This window comes from Kryptolebias marmoratus, linkage group LG19 (assembly GCF_001649575.2).
Source record: "Kryptolebias marmoratus isolate JLee-2015 linkage group LG19, ASM164957v2, whole genome shotgun sequence".
Lineage (NCBI taxonomy): Eukaryota > Metazoa > Chordata > Actinopteri > Cyprinodontiformes > Rivulidae > Kryptolebias > Kryptolebias marmoratus.
In genome coordinates, this window is record NC_051448.1 from 9,219,468 (window position 1) to 9,235,836 (window position 16,369).

General features: G+C 42.6%; 2 protein-coding genes across 14 annotated transcripts in view; one reads left to right on the top strand and one right to left on the bottom strand.

Moving 5' to 3' along the window:
- The window catches only part of syne1a (spectrin repeat containing, nuclear envelope 1a), a 117,905-nt gene extending 106,706 nt beyond the window's left edge, over positions 1 to 11,199 (top strand). For 7 of the 11 annotated variants that reach the window (XM_017423244.3, XM_017423249.3, XM_017423253.3 and 4 more), the window contains 17 exons: positions 892 to 1,054; positions 1,579 to 1,766; positions 1,907 to 2,057; positions 2,511 to 2,693; positions 2,853 to 2,990; positions 3,141 to 3,332; positions 3,424 to 3,739; positions 4,569 to 4,637; positions 4,985 to 5,118; positions 5,224 to 5,350; positions 5,431 to 5,642; positions 6,090 to 6,296; positions 6,652 to 6,780; positions 7,387 to 7,638; positions 7,733 to 7,822; positions 8,352 to 8,410; positions 9,749 to 11,199. In XM_017423244.3, the coding sequence (XP_017278733.1) occupies positions 892 to 1,054; positions 1,579 to 1,766; positions 1,907 to 2,057; positions 2,511 to 2,693; positions 2,853 to 2,990; positions 3,141 to 3,332; positions 3,424 to 3,739; positions 4,569 to 4,637; positions 4,985 to 5,118; positions 5,224 to 5,350; positions 5,431 to 5,642; positions 6,090 to 6,296; positions 6,652 to 6,780; positions 7,387 to 7,638; positions 7,733 to 7,822; positions 8,352 to 8,410; positions 9,749 to 10,016 (2,878 nt within the window). In that variant the 3' untranslated portion in view covers positions 10,017 to 11,199. The remainder of the gene's footprint in view (positions 1 to 891; positions 1,055 to 1,578; positions 1,767 to 1,906; positions 2,058 to 2,510; positions 2,694 to 2,852; positions 2,991 to 3,140; positions 3,333 to 3,423; positions 3,740 to 4,568; positions 4,638 to 4,984; positions 5,119 to 5,223; positions 5,351 to 5,430; positions 5,643 to 6,089; positions 6,297 to 6,651; positions 6,781 to 7,386; positions 7,639 to 7,732; positions 7,823 to 8,351; positions 8,411 to 9,748) is intronic. The other 4 variants (XM_017423251.3, XM_017423252.3, XM_037981614.1 and 1 more) reach the window with 2 other exon arrangements.
- Positions 11,200 to 11,300: 101 nt separating this feature from the next.
- esr1 (estrogen receptor 1) overlaps positions 11,301 to 16,369 on the bottom strand; it is a 15,654-nt gene continuing 10,585 nt past the window's right edge. For all 3 annotated transcript variants that reach the window (XM_037981615.1, XM_017423328.3, XM_025007476.2), the window contains 2 exons: positions 15,781 to 15,964; positions 11,301 to 14,779 (listed from right to left, as the gene is read on the bottom strand). In XM_037981615.1, coding sequence (XP_037837543.1) covers positions 14,470 to 14,779; positions 15,781 to 15,964 — 494 coding nt within the window. In that variant the 3' untranslated portion in view covers positions 11,301 to 14,469. The remainder of the gene's footprint in view (positions 14,780 to 15,780; positions 15,965 to 16,369) is intronic.

Sequence of the window (16,369 nt, forward strand, 5' to 3'; positions counted from 1 at the left end):
GCTCGAGCTTGAAGGTACATGTTTGCAGTGGCTTGTAAATGAAGCCGTCCACATTTTTATGTCCCTCTGTCCAGCTGTATGTTGTGCTGTCAAACAACTAACAAGTTTAGGAAGTTTGAGAGCACTTTATGAACATTGCAAGCAATAAACAACTTTCCTTGATTCAGCGAAGCAATGAAGACAGACTGCAGACGTTCGTCTTCTCTCTGTTTGCAGACGCTCTGAACAAAGAGTTTAAAGAGTTTTTGATTGGCTAAAATATTTCTCATGCTTTGGACTCCACCGGTCAGTGTTTGAAACAACCCAAAATCATCTTAGTCAAGCGTTATATATCTTTGTTGCTTTATTTTATTATGATAAATGGACTCCAAAAAAGCTTTCCAAAACTTCTTTTTTTCCATTTAATTCAGTTTATTTATAAAGCACCAGTTTACAGCTAAAGTTATCCTAGGGCAGTGTATAAATAAAAACGGGACAAGTTCAGTCCAGTCATAATACAATGCAAAACAATTGTGAAATTCCAATTAGTTAAATAAAATCTGTCTATTTTAGCCATCTTTAATGTTGATTACAGATTTTTTTTTGTTGTTTCTGCTTTTTTATTTTATCTGGCTTAAATTCTACAAAACTAAACAAGAAAAACTTATGTCAAAACATATTTTCATGTAAATTTTAACGCTGATACCAGCTGGGATCAACTTTTAATGGACTCAGTTTTAAGTTATTTGGGATTTAAGACTAAATGTTAGTAGTTTTGTGTGTTGACATTCTGACACAGATCAGCGCACAGTCAGAGCACACGCCTTTGACTGTAACTTCTTCATGCCTCAGAACAATAACTTCTTCTCTGTGTTTTGTTGTTTTTTTTTTATTTGTTTTTTTTTGCTCCAGGGTGAAAAAGCTGCGGGAGACCCTGGTGGCGGTGCAGCAGTTGGACAAAAACATGAGCAGCCTGCGTTCTTGGCTTTCCCACATCGAGACCAAGCTCTGCAGGCCGATCGTCTACGACACCTGCGACAGCCAGGAGATTCAGAGGAAACTCACCCAACAACAGGTGAGTTACCACACACACACACACACACGCACACGCACACGCACACACACACACACACACACACACTGACCTGGGTCACAAATAATTCATCTTTTCACACACTTCAACCAAAAAACCAACTTATTCTCTGTTTAAGTGTTAGGCATTTTGCAGAACTTGACCTGTAAGTGGCAGTGTTGCAATTCTTGGGTAGATTTTTATATATAAAAAAAACATCTTTGTGCATTATGAGTGTTTGTAAACACTACATTATAGCAGAAACTGAGTGACACTGGCGCTCGTGTCTCGTGAATTCCCCAGATGTTTGTTCAGCTTTAGCTTAGTGTCTGTGTCAGGTGAGGTCCTGCACATGCTGCTCTAAATCTGGACTTGTTCACGAGACCCCACTGACCTACTTCCCCTCCCGAGCTGCAGAGTGAGACTGCACCAGAATTTAGAAGAAGGCATTCTTTCTTTGTTCAGACATTTATCAGGATTAATCAGTGCCTGAGTAATCTTAATTTATTAATCTGCATGGTTTGCAGGAGCTGCAGCGGGACATAGAGAAACACAGCACAGGCGTGGCGTCAGTGTTGAACCTGTGTGAAGTCCTGCTGCATGACTGCGACGCCTGCTCCACCGAGACGGAGTGCGACTCCATCCAGCAGGCCACCAGAGGCCTGGACCGACGCTGGAGGAACATCTGCGCCATGTCCATGGAGAGGAGGCTCAAGTTAGTGTTTCCCAAATTCACATTAAAACCCACCATCAGTCAGCTTTGGAAACATTCTGCTGATTAACTTTTAAAATATGCTGCTGTCTCTGTGACTGAGTTTACTTCACTCTCGTGTTGCTTTTTATTTCCCTTTGCAGGGTTGAGGAGACGTGGAGGTTGTGGCAGAAGTTTCTGGACGATTACTCCAGGTTTGAGGATTGGCTGAAGGCCTCAGAAAAAACAGCAGCTCTGCCCAACTCCTCTGGAGTCCTGTACACTGTTGCTAAAGAGGAACTCAAGAAGTTTGAGGTTTGGTTTTCAAATATTTAATAAATCTGTGTTACATTCTACACTGAGTTTGCACATGTACATGGCTGAATGGTTGTGCAAATATTTAGAATTTCAATTGATTTATATCAAGTTCATGTTTTCATATAATCAAAGATAAAAGCTAAATCTAAAGAAACCCGGCAGCAGCAGAAACGGGACGTGAAGCAGAGGAGTGTCATGTTTCTGAGACCGCTGTGTTCAGCTGCTGCCGCCCGTCACTCTGAACATTCCTGCTGAACGTGTTCATAACTTTAACTCCAGTTAAAAGCAGAAATTTAAACATTTTAAGGTTGAAAATGTCACCGTTGTTAAAGCAGATTATTATCTGATTAGAATAAAGTGATTTCATTGTACTTTTATGAATAAAACTGAAGCTCAAATTCCCAATTTGCACTATTTGGAGACTCAGAACGTGTGTTTGTTTCGCCACAGGCCTTCCAGCGTCAGGTGCAGGAATGTCTGACTCAGCTGGAGCTCATCAACAAGCAGTACCGCCGTCTGGCCCGGGAGAACCGAACAGACGCTTCTTGCCGCCTCAAAGAAATGGTGCATGATGGGAACAGGAGATGGGATAACCTGCAGAAAAGAGTAGCTGCCATCCTGCGCAGACTTAAGGTAAGATAATATCTTCAAAGTTTACTTTGGATTTTATGTATCAGCTGGTTTCTACTCCTTTTGATTTTGAACAGTTCTTGTTAGATTTTAAAACTCATTTACCTGAATCATCACCAAAGAAAAGCCATTTAATTTTAAAATCTGTCTTTGTTCGAACAGCACTTCATTAGTCAGAGGGAGGAGTTTGAGACGGCCCGAGACAGCATCCTGGTGTGGCTCACAGAGATGGACCTCCAGTTAACCAACATCGAACACTTTTCTGAGTGTGACGTTCAGGCCAAAATAAAACAGCTCCGGGTGAGAACAGGTTTATTGAAATATGCATGAATTAATCTTTATCTTTGTTTATTGTGCTTTTGTAAATAAAATTTATTACAAATTTCCACCAATTCCAAGCATACAGACCATTTAATCCTGCTTGTGTTATGTTTTGTTTTGTTTGCGCAGGCCTTCCAGCAGGAGATCTATCTGAACACGGCAAAGATAGAGTTGGTCTTCAGGCAAGGCGAAGCTCTGATCGAGAAGAGCGAACCTCTGGACGCCGCCGTCATCGAGGAGGAGCTGGAGGAGCTGCAGAGATACTGTCAGGAGGTGTTCGGCCGGGTGGACAGATACTACAAGAAGCTTACGCGGCTACCTGTAAGAAAAGACCCACAAATATTAAACCGCTCTTTTTCTAATCAGAAACGATAAAACATTGAGAGCGCTTTTTCTCGTCTGTCCCTCCCAGCTGGCGGACGACGAGCTCGATGGTTCGGACAGAGAGCTGGACATGGAGGAAGGGGGAGACCTCTCTGAGATGCAGTGGGGTGAGTCCTCCTTGCCTCGGACATCCAGCCGTCCATCCTCGGGGACGGCAGCCGTCATTCGGGCCGACCGCTCGGGCCGGGACACCCCAGCCAGCGTGGACTCCATCCCCTTAGAGTGGGACCACGACTACGACCTGAGCAGAGGCCTGGAGAGTCCCGGAGGGCGAGGGGAGAGGAGCCGAGGGCAGGAGGAAGAGGAGGATGAGTATCTGAGGACATCTGCTGCAGTCCTCTCAGGTTGGTCTCACTTCACCGACTCATTCTGGACTCCATTAGAGACACACCGATTGTAGTTCTCTGGATCTATACCAATTTCTGATTTTTTTTTTTTTTTTTTTTTTTTCTCTAAGAACTATATTTAACAGCATACAAAATCTTTGGTGTATTTTATTTTCATTTATTTATATTCCTGATTGAACTGTACATCTAACAAGTTACTGCGTTCTCTCTTTGTCATTGGAAATAAAAATATACATCAGTATTAGTCCTACAGTAAAGCAACAGTAATACATCTTCTGTACACCCATTCTTTCCAGCAATTTTCAACATTTGGGAAGTAAAAATCTCAGAAACAAAGTTAAAGAAAACAAAAGCTCTAACCTTCTGATCTATATCTAAGTTTGTTAAAAAAAAAAAGATTATCTTTTCATGGGTGATAATTTTTTTTACATTTTATTTGTAAAACCTGGTGCATCTGAAATTAGTTTGTTTAGCCGATCAGTGACAGAAAACAGACGAGTTGGAAATGTTAGCCTGCAGAATTACAACCAGGTAATTGTAACTATTATACTGCCTATTTTACTTTTTTTCACCAAATAAAAAAGCCAGAGTTTTGAGCACCTAATCTGACAATCGTAGGTTAAATCTGACCACAGCAGAAGCAAAGTTGAACTGGTGCCCTTTCTGTAAATCCGTTTAGCTTGAGGGAATTTAGAAAACAGACATTCAGAGACGGTCAGAAGTAAAGATTCAGATTCGTGTCAGCTCGCCCTACTTTGTCACATTGACTGTCTCCAGTCAGGCTCTCAGTATAAGTAGTCTATGTTGTGTCTTTCTTCCCACCCAGATGTAGTTATCCCAGAGAGCCCAGAGGCCTATATAAAACTGACTGAGAACACTTTGAAAACGTCCTCTGGTATGAAACAGCATGAACTACTGGAGCATGTCATCATCTTTTTTTATTAACAGACGTTTGTTACCACACTTTGAGTATTCATTCACTTCTGCTCCACCGTTATGAAAGCCTTTTATAGCTGCATGTGAAGACGAAAATATCAAAAAGTGTTGCTTTCAGTCATCCCCCCCTTCATTTACTTCATCGTTAATAATATCAGTGTGTTTGTCTTCCTGTTAACCATTGTCGCACTAATGCATGGCGATCCAGCATCATTTTATCAGCATCATCAGCGGCATGCAAACAGAAACTCCAAGTGAAAGCTTCCTTTTACAGTCGCCTAAAACTGTTTGTGGTTCGTGGTCCAGGTGAGCCGGGCCAACTGGAGGCCAGTCTGAGACAGCTGGATCAGGCTCTGGATGCAGGACGGTACCACCTCCAGCAGAGGGAGGCCGCCGCCAACCGCTCCAGCCCCGACATCGACTCCACCTACATGGGCTACGTAAGTTCTCCATCTATAGTGAACTTTGTTTTCTTTTAATGTGACAATGTAAAGGATTTGTCTCCAGAACACAACAAGCACATGTGACGTGTCTGATCCTCACAGATGCGTCTGATGGGGGACTGTCGCGGCAGTATCGATGCCGTGAAGAGAGCGGAGGAAGAGCTGACAGAAGACGAGGACGACATGACGGGACTCACCAACCCCACCAGCTCAGACCCGCAGAACGCAGGTCAGTTACACGAACACACACAGAACAGATCATTTACCCTTTTACAGACCTTATTTATCTCTTTTCTTGTGTACCTTCAGGTGTGATTGAGCGCTGGGAGCTGGTCCAGGCTCAGTCTCTTAGCGAAAAACACCGACACAAACAAAACCTGCAGCAGTGGCAGCAGCTGATCTCAGATCTGCAGACCACGAGGGCCTGGCTGGGTCAGTCGGAGGCCGAACTGAGCCGACTGCGCGGGCTGGACATCATCACCAACATACACAGCATCCAGCAGAGAATCAAGAAGCTCAAGGTTTGTCTGGTGCTGATCTGTGTTGGAGCTGCAAAAGTAGCAGAAAGGGTTAAAAGACCCTTAAAACCATAAAAAATACTTTTCATCCACATGAGCTTCTGCTGAAATGTAACTGGAATGTTTTTGGTAACTTTTATTTTAATCTGTGGGACGTTATTTTGCCTTTCTGTCACGTTTTCCTTATCTGAGTCAGTCCCAGTGCAGAGTATCATCGGATCCGTACATGAAGTACATCATTTGACCTCACTGTTAAACCTCAGTGCAAGTTTGTCCTTCAGGACACTTAAACACAAACATGTCAGTGTCTCGTTCAGCTTTTTATGAAATAACTACACCTCCAAACCTCCTCAGATTATTTCGCCTCATCTGTTGTCAGCTCTGTAAATACGGCTCAGCGCCTCTAGAAATACATCCTGTTGTAAATAATCTAACGTCTCTTCCGATCAGGAGCTGCAGAAGGGGATGGAGGCTCACAAGTCAGAGGTCCTCTCCATAAACTTGAGCAGCGCAGATTTCCTCCAATCGGAGGCCGACTCGGAGGAGGCCTGGGAGCTGCGGGACCGGCTGAAGGAGATGAACTCGCGCTGGGATCGACTCGGCGCCTCGCTGGAGGACTGGCGGGAGGAGCTGCAGAGGGCGCTGATGCAGTGCCAGGTACTAAAAATAACGCCCACACTTTGACACAGGCTGCAGCGTGATTGTTGCTTGTAGTTTTAGGTTTCACCACTTTCAGAACAAATTCATCCTCATCTATTTCCATAAAGGTGGGATGCAGCTACACGCAAAGCTGTAAATTTTCTGCTGTAAAAGCGAACTGAAAAGGTTCCTTAATCTAAATCTAAAATGTTTGTGTGTAAAAGCCTCCCATGACATAACTTATTATGACTTAAAACTCTTAAATTCAAAAGGGGAAATGCCTTTACTCATCCTAACAATGGCTTGTTTTTTGTGTGTGAGACTCCTGAAGATAAACGAGCTTTACTAGCAGGAAGTTGATGTGTTTTTCCAGGAGTTTCACGAGATGAGCCACGGTCTGCTGCTGTGGTTGGAGAACATCGACCGCAGGAGGAACGAGGTGGTGCCCGTCCCTCTGAAAGCAGGCCGCGAAACTTTACGAGCTCATCACAAAACACTGACGGTATGTTTGCATTTAAACTAGCAGCTACGTGCAGAGAGGGTTTATGTGCGCAGTAATAATCATTTGGTCTGAAATGTTTGAGCTAAATATTAACTTTAAGTTATAATTGTCATCATTTTATTTTCTCTGGATGAAAGGGAATCAGATGATTATTTCCTTTAGACCTATTCTCTAAAAGTAGGGAAAATAAGATGCTAATTATTAAACATTCAGAGAAGAAATTAAAGCCTCAGATTCTCAGAAAGACAAGTTTAGAACAATAATATTGGTGCTTGGAATATGTGATGTGAATGACTCCCAGCTACTACTACTATCTATAAACCTGACGGTGTTTGCTAAAACTGCTTAGCTGTGGCGGCCATCTTGAACTAGCTTGACTCCCAAAGTTAATCAGGTGTGGATGTAGAACCAGGGATTTTTTTTTTCCTGAAGGTTTCATTTGAATCAGGCAAGTGGTTCATGAGATATTTTGCTAACTTTACAGACAAACATTGTCCCTCTGCCTTCCCCTTTAAGTGATAATAAATTGTGTGATAACATCGATTAGCTGCTAATATAAAAACACCTCATTAATCTGTTCTTCCGTCTCGGTTCATCCTCCTGCAGCAAATCAAGCGCGAGCTGCTGGACTCGCAGCAGAAAGTCTCCTCCCTGCAGGAGCTGTCGGCCCAGCTGCTGGTCAGCACCAAACCTCAGGGCCTGTGCGCGCCGGAGCGGACGTGGGCTCAGAGCAGCGAGTGTCTGGAGGCCCGGGAGAAGGTCCACGTGATCTGGAACAGGCTGAGGCTTCTCCAGAGGGAGGTCAGCTCAGACCTGGAAGGCCTGGAGAAGAGGCTGGAGGGCCTGGACACCCAGCAGGTCCGATCAGCGCCGACTGACTGCAGCTGCGGCTTCTTTCTGGAGCAGATTTAGTTTTATCTCACCATTACGGTTCTTTTGGTCTTGTTTTCAGGGCTGCTTATCAGGACTAACAGGAAAATTAGAAATCTGTGGATCCACAAGTCTTGGGACAGAGAAGACCGTCCAAAGCCGCAAACAATCGGTAATGTTTTTAATCTTAATATCCAGTGGGGGCGGTGCCTTCTAACGCCCTCCTAATCTTGTTTTTTTTTCCAAAATAGACTTTTAGTAGCTATTACCCCTCCTTTATTGCTCTGCTAACATGTATAAAAAAATCTGTTGCCATGCATCCCTCCCACCTCCCTTTTTATGAAATGTTTTTGCTGCCCCCGACCCCACCTCCCCACCCCGCATTTGGCTGCTAAAACTTACAAGAAAACCTGGCTTTTCGTTTTTTAAAGTTACTGTAATGTTTGCTTTTAATTTGAAGTCATAGTTTAAAACCTAACTGAGATGTTTGTTTTGAGAAGCCAGATTTCTTGGTTCAGAAATTCACCCTCATGGATTCTGTTGCTGCTCCGATGATGATTGCTCTAGCGATGTTATGGCTCTCTTTATGTTATTAGTTTTTTTTCTCTCTCTCTCATCTTTGAGGCTTTGCCTTTATTTGCCTTTGACTGAAACATTTTTTTTTCTTTCTTTTACCCCACCCTGCTCATTGCGTGGTACAGCCCCGAGCCAAAAGTAGTCAGGCCCACCCAGGACCCCCTGAGAGCGGCCCGCGCCACAGGTACCTCTCTCCTGGACTCTAGAAACACGGGACGATGATGGAACCAGAGCTGCACTCGCCTAAAACCATGTCTATTACACAATCAGGACATTTCTTGATGAATATTTGGGGTTAATAAACGATGACTTATAGTTTTATTAACTGAATACTTTAAAGGTGTTCCATGATCTTCCTTTTTTCTCTGGAGACCGTTTTGTCAGCTCCTAAACGAGCGGGGACCCGTCTGAATCAGGCGGTTCCTTTTCTCCTTTAAATGTTTTATTTCTCTGCTTTGCTGCTTTTTAATGCGCTTGATGAAATATTGCCTTGCAACACTTTCTCTCCCACCCTCCCTCCCTCCCATCCCCCTCGCCTTCTCCTGAGCCTTGTAGTTCCCTCTTCACCCACCAGATGGCACTAACTCAGCCTGCGGGTCTCCAGTTTTGTTTTTCTCTCCCATGTTTCCTTCCTGTTTCATTCTCTTCATAGTTGTGCAGCAGGATGTGATGCTTTGACCCCTGCCGGGTTTCCTGTTACGTTAACTCCCACTCTCTCCTCCGTTTCCTCACCAAACCTTAGGCTTCCCTATTATTTCTAACTTACCCCTTTTTTCAAACCGACAAGACTCAGCCTAAATTTCTCCTGCTCTGATCCGAATATGCTCCACCTGATAACATCACATGACTACATTGTACACCGATGGGCTGCAGAATTTAGAGTCTGGCCCTAAAACATGACGCACACGTGCCTCCTCACAGCTGCAGCGCTGTGAGGAGGAGGAAGAATAAATAAAAATTGGCCGCGGCGCAAGTAGCCGGAGGGATGTGAGTGTTTGACCCTCCCGCAGCCTCGGTGAGGATGAGTCGCTGGAAAAGAACATAATGTTCCTCCCCTTTAAACTTGGCTCGAGCTGTAGAAATCTCCAGAGAGGGTTTTGGCATTTCTCCCTTTTCTGTTTGGAATGATACGTGGCATTGAACTCTCACTTAGTCGGCTCGAAAACCAGAGCGTCCACCCCCCCGCCCCCCCTCCAGAGACTCAGAGCTCACTATCTATGAATGGCTGCGCTCAGACGTCTGTGTTGTACTTGTGATGTGTTTCCATGCAGGTATTAATGCACACCTTTGGTCCCTCTCTTTGATTCGCTTCCATCTTATTTTGTTTGCTTTAACATAGCTGCAAAACTTCACCTGTATTCTCAATCGATTTCTTGAAATTCCAGACTTGAAAGATCATTTTAGGCTCAAAAATCTTGACTTTTATTTGTTTATTTAAAAATCACAGTGTTCAAATGGTGATTTGCAGATTCCTGTGAGCTCAGATTTGCCATGTTTCACTTTTGTTTGGGTCTTCCTGCAGCCGGAGCAGATCACCAGGCGCCGCTGGCTGCGTTTCCTCCCGTTCTGACCTTCCCGATGGCGCCTCCTCCTCCTCCTCCAAGTACCAGTCCTTCCTGCTTCGGGTCTTCAGGGCCGCGCTCCCCGTCCACTTGCTCCTCTTGCTCCTCATTGGCCTGGCCTGCCTGGTTCCTATGACGGAGGAGGACTACAGCTGCCACCACGCCAACAACTTTGCCCGCTCCTTCCATCCGATGCTGCGCTACACCAACGGACCTCCGCCCATCTGAGGAGCGGCAGACTTTACCACTTTCAACCAATGACTCCTGTGAATGTTTCCTCCTCACCTTGTGCCCGCAAGCAGAAAAACCTGACCTGCATCATGAAGTAATTCAGTAACGACATGAAGACTTGTCTCATCTACGTTGCACATCCTCTCTCACATTAACCCTTTAAAGAAACACTCAGCATTGTTGGACCTTCATCGCCACAGGGCTCCTCCTCAGTCCAAATATTTCTTGTTTTAACTTAAATGTGTATATTTTTAAAGTTTCTGACAAAAACGTGTGAAATCATAATAAAACAGACAAAAAAATACACTATTTATATGATCTACGTTGGGAGCCAAAGTCAGCTGTGCTTTTTGTCCATGATATTCCCAGTCCTGCTAGTATTTATTTAGTGTTCAATCAGCTAATATCATTTTAGCACTGATTAGGCTAAAGCCCCACCGTGAGTGAATGAGTGAGTGAGTGAGTGAAGGTGGGGTATTGTACCTGTAAGCTGTAGAGTAGACTTGCAGTTTGAGTAGCAATCATTCAGTCTTTGGGTGTGAAGAGTTTCATTCCAAAATGACACATTTGAAGATCTGCTCAGACAAAAAAAAGACTGAAACGGCACAAAAACCCTTCTGATGGGCTGTTTTTTATATATATATATATATATATATATATATATATATATATATATATATATATATATATATATATAACAGCCTGACTAAAAGTGAAGCGATGATAAAAGAAAAGAACATGTTTTTTTTATTTTTTAGCACTGATAAAGGTACTGCATTGAAGCCCTGAGGCAGACTCCTCTCCCCTAAACCCACGGCTTCTTCTTTTTTTTATTATTCAGTATTTAATTAACTGGGGAAACTATTTTAAAAAAACAGATTCACTCTCAATCACCTGCTCTGTATATTTTTGTTTAAAAAGCCTTTGAAAAAGAGTCAGTTATTTTTTTATCTTTCTGTTTGAGCATGCACTTGAAACTCCTCCGCGTTTAAGGAAGCCAAACAATCACTGGTCGTGTTTTAGTAGAAGGCTGTGACGTTAACGTAGTGTGCTTTGTAATAACCGCCTAACTATTCTGTGAGAATCACAGCGCGAGACAAACAAAAAAAGGAAAAAAAAAAAAAGGAAAATTGTTATTTATGTATGTACAGTTTGCTAATTCAGGAAGAATAATCTCTTTTACAAATAATAAAACATGAAGTATTTACGTTTGTGTGTTCTTGGACTTGATTTTTTGGGGGGGTAAAAGATGAAGAGGAAAAAACAGCACGGAATGAGATATTCCCAACTTATGCTTTTATTTACATCCACAGTAAACATATGATAACCGATGTCCAGTTTGGCTGGATTTCCTCTGAACTTTGCTCAAGCGTCCGTTTCCCACACATCTATCTGCGGCCTAAATCAGCCCAAGATTACGCCGCAACTATCTCTTCTTTTTGTCACGTTTGCAACAGAAACTTTCCACCAATTTAAAGTTTACCTAAAAAAGAAAAACATACATGCATCTGTAGCATTAACAGATTTAATGAAAGTTCTTCAGCTATCAGCTCGGTTCAGTGACCTGGTTTAAAATCTAAACATGTTATTTTTTACCCTTTTCTTGCGTCATTAGACTAGATATAAAACGTTTCCCAAATTGGAAGCAAAAGCTCAGTAGCTTTTTGGGCACCATAAACGGAGCTAAAAGTAAGATGCTAAATGCCTTGAAAGTTCTGTTAAAAGTGCACAAAGAGGAACTGAAGAGCCATTTCCAGGAGCTGTTTGTGCGTCTGCTTTAAATAACAGAAAAATGAGAAGTTACAGGAGTATGTGATGGGGTCAAAGGTTGAGCCGGACGTCGAGGGAAACACTCCAGCTGTGGTTGGAAACAGCAGCCGACCCACCATCACTAAAACCCTCCAAGAACGGCTCAGATTAGAAGTACTAAGAGTGATTTGTGTTTGTCTGCTTTAGAATTCGATCCATTTAAATGAACCAAAGACGGCTGATTATCAGACTAAAAGGTTCACTCTTTGATCTCCAGCCTAACTCGGATTGTAGATTTGTTAAATGTGGTTGTGGTTAACAATAAACGAAACAGAGGATCACGTTTAAACAAGTTTTTCTTTTTTTTTTTCAGACCGCTGTATCCTGCCACAGATTGAGCTTTTGTTTTATCGCCCGGAGAGCTGAAAGGCAAAGGCAGACAATAATGTGTTTCCAAATGTCGGTTACTAAAATATCGCATGAAGCACTTAACAAATTTTAATGAAACTTGCAAAAAGTAATCTTTGGATGTGGCGTTATCCTGATTCAAGATGGCCGCAGCAGCCAACTGATCATCAAAAACACAAAAATGGCTACAACTCAGTCAGTTTTACAGATATTGAGCTAAAGTTTTGTGTGGTTGTAGCTGAAACTGATCCCCAACACAGGATGTGAGCACTAATGGACTTTGCTTAAGCTTTGTTTAAAATTTTGTCATTAAATATTTGGTGTCAACTCTGTCTGTTAGCAAAATATCTCATGAACCACCAGGTGTATTTGAACAGAACTTTCAGGGAGTAATCACTGGATGTACGTCTACAACTGATTCATTTTTGGAGTCAATTGAATTCAAAATGGCCTCCATAGCTAATAAACATTAGACAACACAAAACTGGCTATAACTCTGTGAATTTTACAGCTAGTGAGCTAAAACTTGATGTGGTAGTAGCTGAGAGTCATCCTCAGTGCGTACTCTGAGCGTGACGGATCACCATTTTGCCAGGCCTTTAATTCTCTTCCAGCACGACTTGAGTCTCACCAGAAGAAGCTTTAATAACTGATTAAAGGAGGAACATGTTTTCCACTGCGGTGGTTAGACGTGGTTCTTTGGCAGGATGTGTAATTTAGTTTAAATTTAAGAAAAAAATCTTCGTTGCACACAATTGTCCCTTTTCCATCACGCCACAGGGGCCCAGCCGCTGCTGGTCATGGCATTCACTCACAGTGTGGGTCAATTTAGACGCTGTTCTGTTCGTCAACATTTTACATCCAGATTCCAGGAAAAACACAGCCAAATAATCCATCTTAATAAAACACACTCTTTGTTTAACCACAACGGGTATGAAGCCGTTCAGACAGATTTAGATGTTTGTCTAAGATCGTTTTCATTTTGCGACCAAGAGATTTACACACCCTGGGATCCCACTGATGCTTGGCGAACGGCGACAAAACACTCAGTCACGCTGAAATCAGATGTCTTTTTGTCAATTTGGAAACAAAACCAATGGTCGAGTAAATCCAGCCAAACTCAACATGCGCTCACTGGATTGGTGACAAATGAGCAACAGTTTGTGGTTAAAATGCATTAAAACCGATCTGTGCATCAAATCAACATTAACATCATCTCCGATCTCTCCCTCCCTCTTTTACAGCCTCGACGCATGCACACACTCACAAATGCACACACATTTAACACATAAATTCAGAGGAAAATTAGTAAGCACTGGGAACGATCTTCCTGTACACAGAAAACTGTAGATGAACATTCAGCCTTGGCTTCCTTCAGCGTGTAATCAGTGCTCTCGCTGCCTGAAATTCGTCAAATTTCAGCCACAGCTCATTTGAAAGTGTGACAAAATTTACCCAGATAAGTTGAATGTGTAATTATCTTTTATATGCAAAAGTAAAAATAATGCCCATGGACCCCTTCGATCAAAGAGGAAGTGCACTTTGGTCGACAGAAAAATTAGCTGCTCATTTCAAACTGTAGCTGCGCTAACAGAGTGCCGCGATCGGACCAAAATATCTCGGAAATTAAAAAGCAGTTTTCAGAAGCTGCAACAAAACAAAACAAACTAAAAATCACAGAAAATAAAGGGATAGTTCAGTTTTTTTTTAAAACTAATATCTTACCTGTTGTAGATCTAACTCTTTGGACTAGACTGACGAGCTAACAGCTAGTCCGCCTGGGACCAGGACCACGGTGGACCGCCGCTCAAATCTCAAAAACATCACAGATGTTCTGGCAGAAATACTCTGATACTCCTGCCAGGTGTTGCTACAGCCAGCTGCTGCTGCCGCCACCAGCAAATAAACACAGAAACAACAACGTAAAAGTTTATAAAACAACCTTCACGTGAAAACTTTGAGATTCGAGTTTTAAAACGGCACCGATCCACTTCGGTCTTGGCCCCGCTCGTCGTTCAAGAAGCTATCTACAACAGGTAAGATATTAATTGCTCATAACAGAACCTCACTTGAACAGAGCTGAGCTATCTCTTTGGGAAAGTAAATCAGGATCAGTGGCACTGAGGCTCAGATCGTACTGAGATGGTGAAGTTCTCCCTGTTAGCTATAAAATCACTTTCTTTCATTCTGAAATAATTCTCTAATGAAATGACATCAATTACAACCTTCCGCTCCTCCACTGTTAAAGCGCACGCACCGCCTGCAAACACGACTGCTGAGCCTCGGACCCGACTCACAGGGCGTTGGTGCAGTCAGGACGGGAGCCTCCGTACTGCAGGACGCTCGGGCCTGACGGGGTTCTGCTCGGGTTTTCACTGATGCCTCGAGGTCCTGAACTGCAACCTGCAGAGGAGGAGCCGCCACCATCACCGCAGCAGGAGGAGGAGGAGGAGGAAGGGGCGACTCTTTCAGCTTGGGACAGGGACTGAGATGATTTGACTGGACGGTGGAGGCGGTGAGCATCGAGCATCTCCAGCAGCAGGTCGTACAGAGGCACTTTGTTCTTGCATTTCATGCTGTACAGATGTTCCATGCCTTTGTTGCTGCGAGGAGGGAAACAAAGAGGAGCAGAATCTGTGCTTTACAACTTCAAACTGTTTTCTGGACCTGTCAACACTTCAGCGAGGCTTTTCTTCTTCGTTGTGCGAATGCTGAGTCAGCTAATGTTAGCTTTCAGCTACGATTTTGTTCATTTTAGCTTCTGTTCTGCTCGTTTTATCTTCAACAGTTAACGATTCATTCTTAAACTAATTTCAGCAAAGTCTTCCAGGCAGAGTCACAGAAGATGTCTATTCTCTAGTTTGTTTCTACTTTATCCATCTAAGAACTTTAAAATTTAAGGTCTGGTTCCTGTTTTTCCTTTATCTGTAATTCTAAAAAAAAAAAAAAAAATTAAAATACAGATAATGACACTTACATTTCTCAACTAATTTATATTTTACAGACAGAGATCAGTTTTCACAACCAGTCTCTAGTGTTTTATTATAATTAGAGACACAACAGTTTAGAGTTTTTACTTTAAAAACTGTCTATAATTGTCAGGAAATATCGTGCGTTTAGTACTTAAGCGAGTTCTTCTAATCAAATAAAACTTTTGTTACACAAGTAATGTTTTTTTAATCTTTTTACCAAAATGAACATTTTATGCTCAAGTGTTAAATCCATTTACTTCACCATAAATGTTTATTTTTAATAATCACCAGTGAGAGGTAACATGGGAGCGTGGTATCTGTGTTTGAATAACAAATTATTACTAAAACTGGTTATTTTACTGTTTAGAAACACCACAGCCTGCCTTGTGAGAGCAGAAATGTAAATTCATAACTTTCACAACTTGTTCTCAACAATAAGATAACGAAAAACCTGAATCTAATTTAAATAACCTAATAATCGGAGGGATGACTTCAAGCATCAAGCTTTTTGATCAAGCTAAAAATCTACAGCTCCACAAAGTGTTGTAGAGCTCCGGGATGATGTTCGTTAGAAGAACTGGAGGGGATTTGATGGGTGAACAGAAGCTGTCGACTCCGATGACGATTTTTACCTCATGTGTCTGATGTGGGACAGCAGCAGGAGCAGCTGGGCCTGTCGTCTCGCCTGCTCCTGAACCGAGTATCCCGACTGGCTGATGTGGTGTATGAGCGCGTCGGTGATGGTGTCCAGCATGTTCTGCACCGCCGCGCCGTCGTGAAGGGGCTCCATCGTGCCGGTGCAGAAAGAAAAGGCACCTAACGAAGAGCGAAGGGAACCCGTCAGTTTACACCCCCATCGTTTCTCTAACAACAAGACACGCTTGATATGAACTAATGAGCTGCAGTGGCAAAGAATAATTTCAAACCGCAAGAAAAACAAACAGTGTTCAGCTTTTATTAGAAGTTATTAGATGTGACTCATTTAGTAAATAGAAGCAGATATTTAGGATGCAGGATTGAAATCAGAAACTAATCTAAAGTTCATCATGATCCAGCAGCTGAGCAGCCAGTTATGGGGCGCCGTTTGTAAAGGAGCTTGTGCTCAAAATTCATGCCTAAATTTTGTCACATTTAGCTTCAAACACTGTTTTAAAATGTAGTGTTGATTTTCTGATGTCACTTTTTACAACATTTAGCTAGTTACATGTAATTGTTACAGCT